At 43.7% G+C, this 17,403-nt stretch overlaps 1 protein-coding gene across 1 annotated transcript in view; it reads right to left on the reverse strand.

Moving 5' to 3' along the window:
- The window catches only part of TPO (thyroid peroxidase), a 670,859-nt gene that overhangs the window by 220,493 nt on the left and 432,963 nt on the right, over nt 1-17,403 (reverse strand). Inside the window, exon 10 of the mRNA XM_069605188.1 lies at nt 7,972-8,142. Within this exon, the coding sequence (XP_069461289.1) occupies nt 7,972-8,142 (171 nt within the window). The remainder of the gene's footprint in view (nt 1-7,971; nt 8,143-17,403) is intronic.

The following is a 17,403-nucleotide window of genomic DNA, read 5'->3' on the forward strand; positions in this document are numbered from 1 at the left end:
ACTGTACGTTCACACTGTAGGCTTTACATGTTATTTTCACTGGTTGGCATGCCATGTGCTTCATTAATATGCTTAAGCCCCTTACTATATGTGACATTTGGTGCCCCTACCTACAAATGTGCCCTTTCACATTGAAATTTGAGGTAAAATGAACATTCATTTTTTTTCATTTTGTCATTTATAATCATAGATCATTTTGTCATTTATAATCATAGATGTTGACCACAGAAACACAAAGACAAAGAGCTAAGGGAACCCCACTAACCCGATTCTCAAATTTCTGCATACAGTGCTCATACAGAAACTCAGATAATCACCTCTCGGCCCAGCAACTCGCACGCACTTCACCACATTGCAACAACAGACTAACAACACATAACCTGCCACAACAGCACATGGACATTCGCGCACACCAGAAAACCACACTTAAGATCCTGGGAATGGTGCAAACTGAACGGAAGCTGCCAACAGGATATCCGAACTCTTACTTTCCTTTTCCCACCACACCCTACTAACACCCCACTCCCTCCTTTCTTCACACTCTGCTTTTCAGATCTGCCCGAGCACTTGGGGACCACTGCGATTAGTTAGTTAGTGTATTTATTTGTAACGTGCACCTAACCCTGAGGTAAATGGGCGCTTGAGCTTATGACATAGTTACAGATACATACATATAATACAGAAAGCAGTGCTAGCCTACCAGGGGTTAGAGGTTTAGTAGGCTAGCATAACAATACAAGTAAGTGCAAAGAGTTGTCGCCGGCAGTTACAGTTTGGTCGACAATGCAGGAAGCAAAGATATTAAGGCAATGTGACTAAGTTGTATCGAGGGGGTATCCAGGATAAATCAAGGACCTGTTAGTAATTCCTATCAGTGAGCCAGTGCTTACCTTTGGCTCTAAACGACCAGAAGGAGTGTTCAGCTCTGATCGTAGGAGGGAGGGAGTTCCAGCATGTGGCGGCCAGGACTGACAAGCTAGCCCCACCGGCCATTTTAAGTTTGTACCTTGGGATATTGAAGCAGTGAGAGTAGACAGATCTGGTTGATCTGGCTGATTTGTTTCCAAAGAATTTGTCCGAGAGATATTTTGGGGCGGAGTTAGACAGACATTTATGCGTGATAACTAGAGTGTCGAGCGTGATTCTGTCACGCACCGGAAGCCAGTGGGCATCCTGTCTGAGACTTGAGATATGGTTAGATCTGGGGATGTTTAACGCTGATCTCAATGCAATATTCTGTAACCTGTAGTCTATTGAGATTCCGTTCTGTAGAGCCTAAGAAGAGAGTGTTACAGTAGTCTAACTTTGATAAGACTAGAGCCCTAGCTAGCGTGATGCAGCTGTTGGGTTACAAATAGGATTTGCATGCATTAATCCATTTGTTGGTATAGGCGGTTGAAGAGGCGGTGGTGCTAACTTGTTTCTTAAGTGAGAGGGTAGAGTCTAGGTATATTCCTAATGCTTTGACCTCCTTTGCAACTTTGATGGTTTTCCCATCAATGTTGAAGGACGTGTACCACGGATCTAGTTTGTTTAGACCTGCATGGGATCCAATGATCCGGAGCTCCATCTTCTCATCATTAAGACACAAACTGTGCGCCGCCATCCAGGCTTAATTTTCCAGGAAGATGTCGTTGATCAAATTGGAATCATTTTCATAGTCCCCAGAGAGCATGATGAGAACCTGGGTGTCGTCTGCGTAATCGTATACGTGTCACCCATGTTATCAAGACAATCGAAGAGAAGCTTTGTGAATATGTTGTAGAGCATCAGGGAGACGCAGAAGCCTGAGGGTACTCCGCAGTATATGGGGATTGAATCAGCTGAAGCTGCCGGTGAAAAGACCCTAGTGGTTTAGTTAGAGAGGAACAATTTGATTCAGTTTGAGGCATTTGTGAAGAAGGCGGCAGCTGTGGAGATGTGTTCTGTGAGGATCTGGTGATCGACCAGATCAAATGCTGCAGAGATGTCCAGCAACCTAAGGATGGCCAGGTTGCCCTTATCTTTGGCTTCATCCATTTGGATTTTCAAATCCAAAGGGCAGTTTCTGTGCCGTGTCTTGGTCTGATGCAAGATTGGTGGAGACCTAGTAGGGTATTGTCCTCCAGATGTTTTTGGATCTGGAGGCAGGCCACTCTATCCAATACTTTTAGGAGGAACAGGACAGTAGTAATGGGCCTGTAATTGGTCGGGATGATTGGGTCTAGGTTTTTTTTTATAGGAGGGGCATAACCCAAACCTCCCTGAGGTTTTTGGGGACCGCGCTGGTGGTGAATGAGATGTTAATCATGGTGGCAATGAATGGAGGGAATTATTTGGCACATTCCTTAATGATTGGGGTGGGACAAACATCTCCCTGGCATCTTGAAGGTTTTAGGCCTAGGATAATATTTTCCACTTCCTTCGGTGTGACTGACGAGAAGGAGAAAGTAGGGCAAGGTGGGGGATGAGGGTCTCTCGCGGTGTTAGTGCTAGAGCTATTGGCCAGATTAGCTTTTTTTGTCTCTATTTTTGTTTGTAACATGGTGACTTTGTCAGAGAGAGCCTTCTGTATTTTGGCACACCAGGCTGCATCCTTGACGCATGTTTCGGTTGGTGGAGCTGGGGATTCTAGTTCCTGCAGGATGCCCAAAAGTTCCTTAGTACCAGATTTGGCATTGAGAATTCTGTTGTTGTAAGTCTCTTTTTTGGTGTTAAGGATGGCCGATTTGTACGAGGTGACCGCAGAAACGAACATTACCTTGTTAGGAATGGAGGGTGATTTTCTCCACAAAGCTTCAGCAGCTCTTTTAGTGTTGCGGAGGGTTTTTAGTTCAGTCGTGAACCATTTGTTAAGGTGGGCTGCTGGTTTTGCTTTTTTTTTATTTGATTGGGGCGATATTATTTACAGCTAGTTCAAGGGTATCATTGTCTAGGTCAACTAGTTTATCTGCATCAAGGTCATTGTATTTAGGCAGATCTAGGATGGCATGGATCAGGGTTTGTAAGTTTTGAAGCGTTATGTTCTGGTTGTTTCTGGAGAGAGTTTGAGGGGCAATGTGGAGCTGGAATTAGTAGGTGCATTCCTCTGGAAGGAGAAGGAGATACAGTGATGGTCTGACCATGCGGTAGGTTCGTTCTGGAGGATTGTGGTGGTGCAGTTGAGATCTGCAAGCCAGTCCAGTGTTCTGCCCGTATTGTGCATTGGCTACAGAATACAGTGTTTGAAGCCCAACTGGGAAATTGAATTTTCCAGCACCATGGCATTAGTGTCGTTAGGGTCGTGCAGGCCTAAGTTGAAGTCTCTGAGCAGGATGAACTGGGAGCCTGGTTTGGTATTAAGAGTTAGAAGGTCGGTAATGTCTTCCTCAAAGAATGAGATATGACCTGGAGGACGCTAGATTAGATGCAATAGGAGCGTTTGAGTTGCTGAGATAGGGAGTTTAGTTGAAAGGAGTTCTGCTGAAGGGAAACAGGCATGGGGGGCAACTCTGAGACCCCAGTGGGTTTTGGCTATGAAGGTAACTCCACCTCCTTTACGATATCTCTGTCTGACCTAACGATAGTGTAACCATCTGGGAGAGATAGAGATAGAGCGGGGCCTGCGGCCTGGTGCAGCCAGGTTTCAGTGATGGCAAGGACGTCTCGGCCATTGGTGCAGATAAGATCAGCAATATCGAGTACATGTGCAACCATCGATCGTACATTGATAAGGGCAATTTTGATGGAAGGAGAGGCTTGTTGAGAGGCTGTCGAGAGCAAGGATATGGATGGTGATGTGCTAAAGTTATCATTAGGTTTCCTTGTTTTTGCCATCCTGGTGGCGGGTAGAGAGAGGGTGCTAGTGGTAGAGGGGGGGGAGACCAGTCGTCTTGGTCTTGCCATTTAAGAAGTGAGATCCTAATCTCTCATTCCTGGAGCCCAGTGGACAGGGTATCAGAGAGGTGGAACATCTCATATGAGGGTGCATGTTTGAGGCTAGAAACATTGTTCAAGATAGCAACTATTATTATTAAGAGTAGGTGAAAGAAAGGTTTACTGAGAATATGACAGCCTGCCTTTTCACAAGCCTTTAGGCTAGAATTGTACTACGCCAGTTTTCTCTGAAAGGGTTAGTCTAATAATAAGGAATTGTTGGGCATTGATATATGTAGACCCAGGCACGGTCAGAGGGATCATATGTGTGTATTTTGTCCTGTGTGAAAAGACTGTCCACATTGCCTAGTGTCTGTTAGATATGCACTATCAAAACCAGGAAGCTTTAAGAAACTGCCAGTAGTGACATCTTCTAACGAGAGGTTGAACATAATTATAAAGGAACATTTGGTGCTAACTAGCTTCAGGAAGGATATGCAACATTATAAAAAGAATGAGAAATGAGATAGCCAAGTTCTATGGCCAGGCCTGTTATGATACAAAGATATGTGGAAGAGCTCCGATTTCCAGATGTGTGCAGTATCTTTCTGAATTTTAAATTGGGAAGCCTTCCTCCAGAAATGATAATTGAAGCAAAGAAATATATACACACAATGGACAGGTTGTGCCCCGTGTGTAGAGGGGTCTACAAAACCAAATACATGCCATTTGTACCTGCCCTTTCACGTTCACAGAAAGGTGAAAGTTGTTTACACACCTTTTAATCCACTATAAAGCTAGTACAATTAAAGAGGGGATGTTTTTTCTGAATGATCCACCAGTTAATAAACTCTGTTTTAGTCTGAATACCATCATCATAAAATGTATTTCAGTTAATTATAAACATTTAAGCACATACATAATAAAACAGTGCACATCATTGACTAGATACAATATATTTAGATCTAAATCATCATCATAACGATTGCCTTAGAGAAAGATTAAAAGCGTTCCAAATTAAATAAACATTTATACTGTTATTCCATCAATGTATACAACTCCACTATTGGCCTATGTCAACCAACCAAATGAACAGAATAACTCCTTTCAGGGTAAAAATAAAATCAAGAACACAATAGCAATTTTAAAGCAGCAATCAGGTTCTTTTTACAGAGTAAGGGATCACCCAATGACATTAGAAACCTAAGTGTTGGGTGGCATTGTCTAAAATTACACTTTAAAACAGGGAATGCAGTTTTGCATCAAATAACAGCACATTTAGGACAAAAATCATACAGTGCAATACTTCTCCGATAAGATGTGCAAACTGTATCTGCTCTAGTGTTACCCAACACCAAACAGTTATAGCATCATTCAAACATAATCTATTGAATCTAAATTCAGAAGAATGCATTAGCCCAGCTAAATGAGAAACGTGTGCGAGAATGATCAGGAGATAGAATATTAGAAGGCTGTAGAATCTGCACATCTGAGTGATCGCTGATGAACGACTTGTAGGTTTTTCCAAAGATAACTTGTCTAAAATGTTATAAAAAAGCAAAGATATTGGAAGATTTGATCTAAATCTCGGAATCGACCTCTGATTCATTTCTTCACCTAATACCTTAACATCGACATCCAGTATTCAAAGGTTGTGAGCATGAAAGCTGAAACACAGGATAATGACACTGACCTAGTGCCCCCCTCTGCTCCCCAGAGAAGGCGCTTTGAATTCCTGCCACTTACCTTCCAATTAAGGGGCCTTTATTGCTAGGCTGGGAAAGGAATTTGCAATGACCAAAACTTAAGATTTGAACATGCTTTATTTCAGTTTTTTCGTCATGTTCTTTCTTCTTTCCTTCTATTTGTATACTGCTTACTATTTGCCTTAATATTCTGGGGCTGATGCTGATGCTCTAAAAGTTAAATTGTTGAGTATGAATTGGGCCTATAAAACATGGAAGCAATCATAGACATGCATTCATATCTGGAATGTGAAGGAATCGAAGATTAGGATAGAAGGAAACATATTTGTTATGATATATATGCCTTCTCTGTTATTGGGGTACAAAGTGAGACAAACAGTGGATCATTATCTTGTGCTTGGACCACACACTGTGGGACACCCGCACAGTTTTCTTTATTCGTGAGAAAATGCAGTCACTCAACCATGCACCTATGAGTCGTTTCATAAAAGGATTCATTACTTTTTTATTGATGTGCATTTTGGGGTAATGTTGCACAGTTGTGTAATTTATCCACGCACAACTTAGGTCAAGACCATTAAAAGTGAAAATTAACAGGGTGTGTTATAAATTATAAGTCTGTCAAGTGAGAGTCGGAATGAGGAAGAGATACATGCCTTTAAAAATGTACCTGTGGATTCACAAAACGTCAACATTGTCTTAAAAACATTTGTGAACACACGTACACAACACTGGTGTAAATCTCTCTCTATATAAAAGGGAAATGTGTGGATATGTGTGTGTGTCTGTTCGAAAATGTTCAGCATAATTCCCAACATTCTACAAACCTGAAATGTGGCATGTGGGTAGGTGTTGACAATGTAAAATGTACAAAGTGTACATGTTTCTATTTATTTTTTTAAGCGGTCTTCATTGCTTGTGTGTGTGTCTGTTCGACATGTTCAGCATACTTCTATCTTTCCTGGATTTTTTTTTTAAGCGGTCTGCAATTCTTACCCCCGCAATAAGACTCTTTGCGCCATAGTTCTGCTGTCGTTTTACATTCAGTGGGCCTCATTACAACTCAGGCGGTAAGGGTTTTACGGCTGCGTAAACAGCGCCGACCCTTACCGCCTGAGTACGAGGTCCCTTAGCGCCATGGAGGTTTTAACACCTGCTTTTAGCAGGTGTTAAAATCCATGGCGCTAAGGGACCATGGAGTTAATTACGCCACCGTAATTTACGGTGGCGTAATTAACGCCTTCCCCACTCCCATTATGCCCTATGGGGCAAAATGGGAATGGGGAAGGGTAAATGGGAAAATGGGGATTTACCGCCCCGCCAAGGTTGGAATGGGGCGGTAAATCCGCCAACCACCATGGCGTAAACGTAGTTTACGCCATGGTGGTAAAGTCACGGCCCAGGCGGTAACTTACCGCCTGGGTCGTAATGAGGCCCATTGTTCTTAAAGTTCAGCAGGTCATTGTTCCTAAAATTTCCACACCATCAGCATTTTAGCTGACATTAGCACCACTTACTTTTGAAGTCATGCGGGTTACAAGAAATGGTGCATGTCTCTTCAATAGTGACCACAATGACGTTGTCCGCCACATCGTGGCCAATCTCTCATGATAATGGAAGAAACATAATTCCCAAGGAAGTTGATGGATGTATGCCATCTCAACAGTACAAAGCTTAGATCCTTCAGTCATACACATACTTTTGTATAATAATAATAATATGAAAATTCTTCTTATTATTATTAATTTATTATACGGGCAGGGCCCTTCAAGCTTACACGCTTCAGCCCTACACATACTGCACTTATTTTGAGGTCGCCACTGCCTCTGCTGACGATCAGGAAACCAATAATGTTGCTGCACAATCTCAAAGCTCCAACTCAAAGTAGCTGGAACCAATTTATCGGATTCATGCTTTTCTCATGGTCAGCTTTATGTGGCTTGCTCCAGAGTTGGAAACAAAGACAATTTGTTCACACTAGCTTCTACAGGAAAGACTAGCAATATTGTCTACACAGAAGCATTGGTTTAGTTAATTAAATAAACTTCAAACTAGGACTGAAGTAGGAATGACCATTCGAAGCATGGGTACACATGCTAGTGTTGGATATAAGGTTTAAACTTAATACAAGCTTCTGCAAATATAAGAGAGGTGAGAAGTAATGATGGATACGTGGTGAAAAAAGTATTTTTGAGTGAAAGAAAAAACGTTTTTATATAATTGTATTTTTGTCTACATTGTTCCACAGGAATGTACTCCATATCAGATTTCCAAATTTGGCCATAAGTGTAAATCATGTGTAATTTACATGTATATTTGCACAGATGTAGTAAGTGATTGTTTCTTTAAGAGTTCAGCTTTCAGATGCAAGTTGCCTCCATTCAAACGCTTCAGCTACATTAGTTCAAGAATCTCAAAACGTATCCATTACCTTTACAAACAGGTGCTTGAAAATTCCAGCGGTGGTCTAAGCAGGTCAATTCTTGCTGCCCTTCCAAACGATAACCATGCTGGCATGAGTAGGCAACAACTGTTCCTTCAGATTCTGAGCAAAAGGCAAAGTTTCCATTTGCAATCTCCATTGGAAAGCCACAGGGTCCTACTGAAAAATTAAGAATGATGTAAATAGGTTTCGCATTTGCACCATCAACGGAATCTTCTTCTCTGATGTCTCCAGGACATCCAACATTCAGAATGTCTATTCCCTGCGCTTGGAAGTGCCCATTTGTGGACACTAAAGTGCTATGCAAAAACACTCTAATAAATAATGTCTTGCACCTTGGACTCAACTAATAGGACAGGATTCTTAATGAGAGATTGAGCGATGGAGATGAATGTTAAGGCAGTAAATGGAAGATCCCTTAAGCATACACTTGCTTAAGGAATCAACACCTTCTGTACACATCAGGTATCCTCAAGAATTGTTTTTAGTTTTTTGTTTGTCGAACTGTCTGGGTCAAGTCAAGGGTGCAAAGTGACCATGATCCCCTTCATATTATTATTTACTTGAACATGGAAATAGACCAGTGAGCGGTAGATACTAATGCGAGTGTGTCCTTCTCAGCAAAATCTAGGTTGAGTTATGTGTTCTGTTATACTGCAGTACTTGGATTTTTGGTCATGACTCATGCTCCTCAATAACATGTAATGCTGCCACTGAGATGTTAAAGATTATTAACAACCTCTGGACATTTCCTGCCAGGTCTTGCAAGCATATTGGACCTCCGGTGTCCACTTGGTTTGATAAGGACAGCAGGAATAAGAAAAGGGAACTGTCTTGTTTACTCAAGAAGATGAAAGCAGTAGAGAAGCCAACACGTTATCTGTTGGTAGTATGTTAAGGAGGCAGTGTACAGAGCTTATTTGTATTAGGAAGGCCCAGTATGTATAATGAGCCACTGGATGTCATGACTAAGGACACCTGGTCTTTTTGGGCCGTGATAACATGAGGGCCATCGTCTAGCACTTAATGGTAATATCAAGCAAGAGTTAGAGGACCCAGTAAAAACATGGTGTTCAATACTTTGGTAAGTGTGAAAAGTCAGATCTCACGTCATGTGAGTAAGAAAAGGCGGGAGGTTACTCTGTATTTGGTCCCATTTTCTGTCCCCCATTTTTCTCTTACTGAGGTTGGGAAGGCTGAAAAGCTAAGGCTATTGTAACAGACATTTTTAAATTTGACAAAATGGTTTGGGTGTTCACCTTGTATTCCTGGTTTAATTTGATTTTAACAACCTGGGCCATTCCTGATTCCTAGAAAATTGCAAGTCCATGGGCCTCATTCCGAGTATGTCGGTAAGGGATAGCGGCCACCGGTAACGAGACCGGTGGCGGTGATCCCTTACCGCCATACTCCGAGTTCCCTTTGCGCCCTCGCCCTTAACGCCTGCTTTGAGCAGGTGTTAAAGTCGAGGGCGCAAAGGGGCCTCCAAGCCAATAACGGTGACCGTAATGAACGGTCATCGTTATTTGCATCTTCCCCATTCCCATTGAGCCCTATGGGGGCTCATTTGGGAATGGGGAAGAGCCTTGGTGAATGGGGAATTACCGCCCCGCCAACCTTGGAATGGGGCGGTAATTCCGCCATCCACCAAGGCGCTGCCGGTCCGGGTACGGCGTCAACCAAGGCGTTAATAGCGCCATTGGTTATCGCCGTACTCGGAATGAGGCCCCATGTATTTAAAAAAAGGAAATAGGCCTCATCCTGCAAACTACAAACCTATTTCCCTTTTGGATGACTCTGGAAAAATGTTCTCAAAGGTTGTACTAGCTATGATTCATGAATCCAGGACTGGGAGAGTAAATCCAATATTCGAACTGAAGCTAGAGATACTTCCGGGGTGGGGACCATAGAGCAAGGCTTTTATTTTAGTCATTAAATATATCTGCATTTGACATGGTCAATAGGACCATATTATTGGATTCTTTGAGGACTCAAGGCATGGATGCTTCACTGATTGAGCTATTTAAGGCCCTGGACCATGATATAGAGAAAGGGTTCACCTGTTTCATCAGGGTCAAGTAAGTTACGACTTTGTTATTGCAAACAGTGTGAGACAAGGTTGCCTCCTTTCCCCAGCCCAGATCAATATTTTAATTTACAATTTTGTCTTTTGACTCCAGCTTAAGAGTGGACAACCTCCAAGAATGGGTGCTAGATCAGTACTGATTTTGCTTTTAGCATAGAATGCAGTCATTCTCTCCCAAACAGAGAATAGTCTGAGGCAATTATTGGTCAGTTTTGAAGAGTTCTGCCACCAAAGCATCTATCTAGAAAAATAAAAATGAAGGCACTCTAAAATAGTTTTAGGTCATGCTCCCCTCGAACAAATTAAAACATTTGACTTTCTGTAGATTAGATTTGCTTATAATAGGTCCTAGAGGCCCCAGGTGGAGAAAAGAACAGTGATTTTAAAACAGGTAGCGGGAGGCAAACTTCCTTTTTCTTGCAGCTTTGGTGGCCACTTTTGGGGACCCCACTAGAGGTCTATAGAGACAAAGGTGTAGTCAGAGCATTGTATCCTGGCAAGCTTTGGGGCTATGCAAATTGCCTCACACCGTAGAGAACAGAGAACATATTTCAAAAATCCCTATAAGGATTACATATGCTGTATTATCAATCCTTACCCAGAAAGAAATACGTTTAAGACCCATATCTGAGGAGCTGGCGTTAAGACATTCAATGTTTTGGGAAATGATGTGGGTGAATCCAGCTCCTTCTAAATATAAAGCCCACCTTACAAACCTTCATTTCTATCCACGGTCAGAAAACCTTACCTGATTTAGAGTGATTAGGACAGGATTAGCAATTTTGGTTCTTGCCCACTATGGGGAACACCCAATGAATATTACAAAGCAGGACTAAAAGCAAAGAATTTGGGAGAGCATGGACATTACATTGTTCAAAAAAGCAGTTGAAATCCTTAGGATTGTTCACTATTTACAAGTTAGAAATGTTATGGGTTCCGAAAAATATAAAAGGGAATTTTAAATCCTAATCTACTGTTTATGTATATGGTAATGCAACTAGCACCTAGATGCTCTCAGGCTGAGAGCGCTGCTAGAAATGTGAAAATAAAATAAATACAACACCTTGAGGGCCTTTTATATTATTTTATGTCTTGGCCCCTTGCCCTTGGCTGGGAAGGTGGGAAGGTGAATTGGAGCCAACCGGAGTGATTTATGTTAAGTATGCGGAGCCCTGAAGAAGACAATTGTAAATGTTCTCTTCTTATGTCTTCTTTACGCAGTCCCTAGGAACACATGTTTGAAACCTATGCCAAAAAATGGCCGGATCAGTTCTACGCACGAGACATCATAGCGGCCCTCTAGCTCAGCAAATTGGGGAGGTTTTGTTCTCAGTGGTCCACTGCATTTGCAAAGCATGGACAGTCAGGATGAGGACGGGTTAGAAAGGCATGGGGCTGCTGCATGTTTGCTTCTCTTGTAGCGGTTCTTGGATTTTAAAATGTCTTAAAATGTTAATGTATCTGTATAAAGAAAATGTAACTTTTTTTTTCAACTTGTTTTACTCTTTGTAAAAACGTAATTTTGGTTGAACAAATACATTTATTGATATTGATTGATTGATTGAATAAATGAAGGAATTTGCAAAAAACATCTCTCCGCTGGATCTGAATGGATTTCATGGAATAAATAATTTGTAAATAGTAACTGCACTTCTAGCACATTGTGGTTTTGGTGCTGCCTCAGGTGCATTTTGGTATAACAGACATTGCCCTTCTTCCTTCCTGGCTCTTCCTTTCCTCCCCACTCACCAGCCCCTCAATCGCCCATAAATGGAAGCCAAAGGTGGCTACATTGGGGCTAAAACAAAACACTCTGTGACATTATTAACATTCAGAGTTTTTCAGTGGGAGACAAGGAGATGTGTTTCTTCCCCTGCCTTACTGGGCTAAATATATGTATTTATTAAAAAGAACATTTTAACGCCTATTTCAAAAGTGAGTTTCATTATAACCTGCAGTGAACATAATCTCAGGAAAAAAGAAGAGTCCCCAAGAAAAGGGAACACATGCGACTCACGGCTAACTTGAGAATTCCTTGAATGAATACGCGTATACCAGCATCATCAACTAGAGACACATTTGTAATCACTTTTTAACTACGCAATACATCTAAAATATGCAATGTATTGTATTATATGAGTGTGAGTAATATGACAGTCTCTTTAAAATATTGATTTTTGACTTGCTTTGTATACTTTAATGCTAATTCTTCACGATTAAGTGAATCTTAACTTGAGTACAAAATGTAACCATTTATCGACTTGGAAGCTTTATTTAGCTATTTTGTGGAATCTGACTTTGCACATGGCATATAAGGGCAGCAGCTGCACATATGTAGTTACACATTATCATATGTTGACTATGCCAGGCACATGATGTCATTATTGCTGAATTTGAGAATGCATATGACAGCCAAAACCTGCTTGCTTTGTCAATGCATGTTTTTCTGTCGTGATCTCTACCTGAATGCCTCCTCTTTTATTTCACTGACTGTCTTCTCACCCTCATTGTCACACATATTCTTAAATGCCTTTCTCCTATTGAGTTACTATCTTTAAAGTTGTTTACAAATGCTTGTACTCTCTCAATTGCCCAAATCCTCTACTAGAGAATTCCATCAGTTCTCATTTTAATAACCGGGCCTCGTCATCATTTTCTACCTTCTCCATTGTTAATTGAAATGGCAGTTTAATAGAATCCGATGAGCCTCCTCTTTCTTGCTCCATACTTCTCCTTTGGCATACCAAACTTCACTATTTTGGGCATTTTATTCATATGCCAAACCCAGAACAACCATCCCGAAGATGGAGTAGCTCTGATCTTCCCGATGTGGATCCCTGCTTCTGTCATTCCTATGCAGGCCTACTCCTCCTTTGAATACCTGGTCTGCAGGCTCCCTATCTCTCCTGGCCTCTCTCTGACTGTGGCCACCATCTACAGGCCACCCCTACACCCTCTTACTCTCAGAGTGGGCTGACCTCTCCTCTTCTCTCCTTGCCTCTGCCACCCAGCTTCTCCTCCTCAGGGACCTCAACATTGACCTGGATGCCTGTAATCCCTCCTCTTCGGAAACCTCTGCAACACTCTCTCTCTTTCCATTCTACCCTCTGGTCCAACACACTCTGCCGGGCATACCTTGGATGTTTTCATCTCCTCAGACATCACGCTCTTGAACACTCTCACCACTCCTCTATCTTGGACTGATCATTTTCTGTTCTCCTCTCAACTGATACTCTCTGCCCCCCAGGCTAAGCCCATCCCAGCACTGTCATCTACCTTCTCAGTCATTCGGCCCATGAAGTGTGTGTCAGTGGATGCCTTTGCTCCTACTTTCTCTGCTCCTCTTATGCCTGTGGCTGACTCACACTCTGAAACAGCCCTCTCTAACCTGCATCTCCGTATCTCCAACACTCTGGACATCCTTGCCCCTGTCATGAGAATCTGCCTGAAGCCTACCGCCAAGTGCAACTCTTGGTATGGCTCTGACCTTGCCACCCTGAAACACAAGTGCAGCGTGGCTGAGGGGAAGTGGAGGACAACAGGTGCAACCTCTGATGAACTGGCCTGCTGTCTGCTCCAAAGGCAATGCAGACTCTCTCTCCTGTCCAAGAATGAGAGCCCACATCCAAGCCTGCATTTCTGCAGCCTCTAACAACAAGGCCGAAATCTTTAACATCTGCAAGGATCTGGGCAATCCTTCTGCTGTCTCACCTCTCCTGTGCCCTTCCAGGACCTCTGTATGGTTCTGGCCTCTCATTCCACCACTACATCTCAGGAAATCCTGTCCTCTCTCTCCTGTTTTTTGCCCCCTACCTGTCTCTGCCCCCCTCTGGCTGCCTCTCTCTCTTCCTCCCTTCTCCTCTTTTTCTCCATCTACACCTGATAAGGTTTCTAGATAAGTCAGATATATGAAAGTGTTGTCCAAACAAATGCTCCCCTGCTCCTCCAGAACCTTCAAGGACCACATTGACACACTCGGTCCAGCCTTGGCCAATTTCTGCAATCACTCTTTTGCCACTGGAACTTTCTTTCCCCTCTCTCCTCAAGCACTCCCTTGTGCACCCTCTGCTCAAACAGCCTCCTGCGATCCTTCTTGCCCAGCAAACTATCACCCAATCTCTATCTCTCCTTTCCTGGGCAAACTCTTGGAAAATCTGACCACCTCCCAGCTTACTCTCCACACTAAATCTGTTGGTTGTCTCCATGACCATCAGTCTGGATTCAGGGCAGCCAGAGGCATGGAAACTGCTCTCCTGAACACCCAAGAAGATCTGGTCTCTAATCTTGATTCCTGTCTTTCTTCGGTCCTCCTCCTCCTTGACCTTTCCTCTGCTTTTGACATGGCCAACCATAAAATCCTGATCAATCGACTCTGTGAGAACCTCGACATCATGGATTAGCCCCTGGAGTGGTTGTCCTCCTTCCTCCTGGACCGACCCTTGCAGGTCCAATTTGGGTCCTTTTTCTCCACCACCTTTCTCTCCACATGTGGTGCTCCTCAGGCCTCTAACCTCTCACCCTGGCTCTTCAATGTATACTTGGCCCCATTGGCCTACCTTATCTCTACCCTCTACATTAACTTTCAGTGTTATGCGGATGACACTCAGCTCTCTGTAAGGCTCCACTCAGCCTCCTCTTCGCTCTCACTCATTCATGACTGTCTATCAGCGATTCAGGATTGGTGTACCTCCAACGATTTCTGCCTTAATGCTAGTAAGACCGAGATGCTTCTGATTGGGACCCCTGCTCCCACATTCCCTCGCTCTCTCTGGCTGCCCTCCTTGGGTCCTCTTCCTTCCCTTTCCTGTGAGGCAAAAAACCTTGGTGTAATTTTTGACTCCACCCTCTCCTTCTCTCCTCACATCACAGAACTTGCCAAGAAGGCCCACTACCAGCTGCACCCCCTCAGAGGCACTCTTCCTTTTCTCTCTTTCCCCCAAAAGCTCACTGTCTCCAGAGCCCTGGTTCTCTCTAGACTGGACTATCGGAACAGCCTCTTTTTCAATCTGCCTTCCTCTACTCTCTGCCCTCTGCAACTAATCGGTCCTTGGCCCTGCCACTCTTCCCTGCACTGCCTACCTGCACTATGGAACTGTCTCTGTATCCTACAGCCCCCTCCCGGCACTTACCTTGCACTTGCCACCAGCTGGCCCTATTATTTATCTTGTATTCTACTAACCATGTACTGCACTCTCCTTGCACTTGCCACCAGCTAGCCCTATTACTTATCTTGTATTCTACTAACCATGTACTGCACTTCCCCTCTCCCCTTCCCCTTGCACTTTTCCCAGTCCCCCTACCCTTGCACTTGCGCGATCTGAATGACACCTGGCCTAGTAGGATCGTTGTCTGCTCTCCCCTTGCCCCCCCCCACCTCGTCGCGCCTTGAAACACTTGTGTATAGGCGCGTTACAAATGCCATATCATATCATATCATATCAATCCAGAACAGGACTGCAAGACTTGTCCTTGGGCTCAAGCCCAGGGACCATATCTCTCCAGCCCTGAAATCCCTCCAGTGGCTTCCGGTGGCTGTGAGGATCAAGCTCAAGACCCTCTGCATCGTTCACACAGCTTTCTGTGTCCGGGGCCCGCACTACATCCAACTCTCTATTCCTAAACACCTTCCTTTTCGAGCCCTTCTCTCAGTCACCTCTAACTCTCTGGGGGTCAGATGCTTCTCCAGGCAGAGAGTGGGGGGTAGATTCCTCTCCTCTGCAGGTGCTCTCAAACTTGAGCCAGGCCACTTGATGTTCCGGAAGCAGCTCAAGACCTTCCTTTTCTCCTCGGCTTTCTCTCTCTTTCTCCCCTGCTGACCTGCCTGTCCACTGTGCTGACTGGTGGCCTGGCTACCCTCAGGTACGAGGCTCTTCCACGACCAGTCACCCCTGCACTGCCTCCTGGCTTACCCACACTTAGGGCCTATAACTGTAACCCTACAGTCCCTGGCCTCCTGGCACTTACCTAGAGCCGTGCTGGTGTGTCTGGGCTTACACAGATCTTTCTGCCCTGTTTGCACTTACCCTTTGCCTCTTCCTGTCACTTCCCCTTCCCCCTCCCTCCTGCACTTTGCGTTATCACACTTGCACAATCTGAATGACACAAGGCCTAGTAAGGTCATTGTTTTGTCCTCCCTCTGTCTCCCCTCCCTTGTCTTGTCGTGCCTAGAAACACTTGTGTACAGGCAGGTTATACATTTCTTATCATATCATATATCTACCAATATTGATATGTTGTTCCAGTCATTATGTTTCCACCCTCTTGATTAATATATGTGTTTATTCACATGAATAATAAAATCCTGAGTCATTTGGAGGCATGGTGTGCATGTAGCAATCTCTATGTTATAAGATTGATTACTATTTTATTTCCAAATTGGCTATCTACTCAGTGTGCAGGGATAAAATAAGATTTCAACTTAATTAAATATGACAATAATTCTTTAATCCTTTGTTATGTCCAGTGTGCATTTCTGAGATATACTCAGAAATCTATAAAAGATATTGAGCGTTCATTGTTGTGAAACCCACTAGCATTCTAAAATATTAGAGACAAAAACAAAGAACTGAATTTTCGATACAGGTTTTCAACATCACGTGTTGTTTTCGACCTGCAGTGGCAAAGTGACTTTTATACATTTAACAAGAACCTGCATCTTGATCATTAAAACATTTAGGAGTGGGAGGTCCTGTGGGCCTTCTCGATTCTGGATGCAGTAAGAAAACGCTATTGCAAAACCATGAACACAACTGTATACCTTTTGGAATCCAGGCCCCACTGGAGAAGGAAAGATAAATGTTCTCACATCCACTCAATGACCCAAACAGTCAAATTCTATTTTTACGGAGAGGAAACTGGGGACCTGCGTAATACCACAGGAGCCTGGATACTTGAAGTAGGGTTCACCAGTGGTCATTGGTGGAGTTAGAGAATGTTTCGGATCTATGTGATCACTGCGCCACCGATAATTGCGACAGCCGAAATGCTGATGTCAGTTACGGCGCGGTGCAGTGATCATATAGATCACCGTGCCCGCTTCCCCGGCCTGCTTTTCCCTTCCCACCCCCCACACCCAACTTACCTTTTACGGTGGCACACTTCTGTGTGTGCCGTCTGCACCCTGCTATCTCTGCGGTGTCAGCTCCTCCCACTAACGTGGGTTAGAGCTGACGCCGCAGGGTGCTTTTCTTTTTTATTCTTTCTTGTCTCCCGCTTACCAAAAATGGTAAGTGGGGGACACCCCCGCAATCCCGACTCCTGTTACGGCGCCCAAGCAGAGCGGGTGACACCCCCACAACTCCCGCTGTGCTTGGGCGCAGAAAATGTCACCCTCA

The sequence above is a fragment of the Ambystoma mexicanum genome, chromosome 4p (genome assembly GCF_040938575.1).
Source record: "Ambystoma mexicanum isolate Mex_15411 chromosome 4p, UKY_AmexF1_1, whole genome shotgun sequence".
NCBI lineage: Eukaryota > Metazoa > Chordata > Amphibia > Caudata > Ambystomatidae > Ambystoma > Ambystoma mexicanum.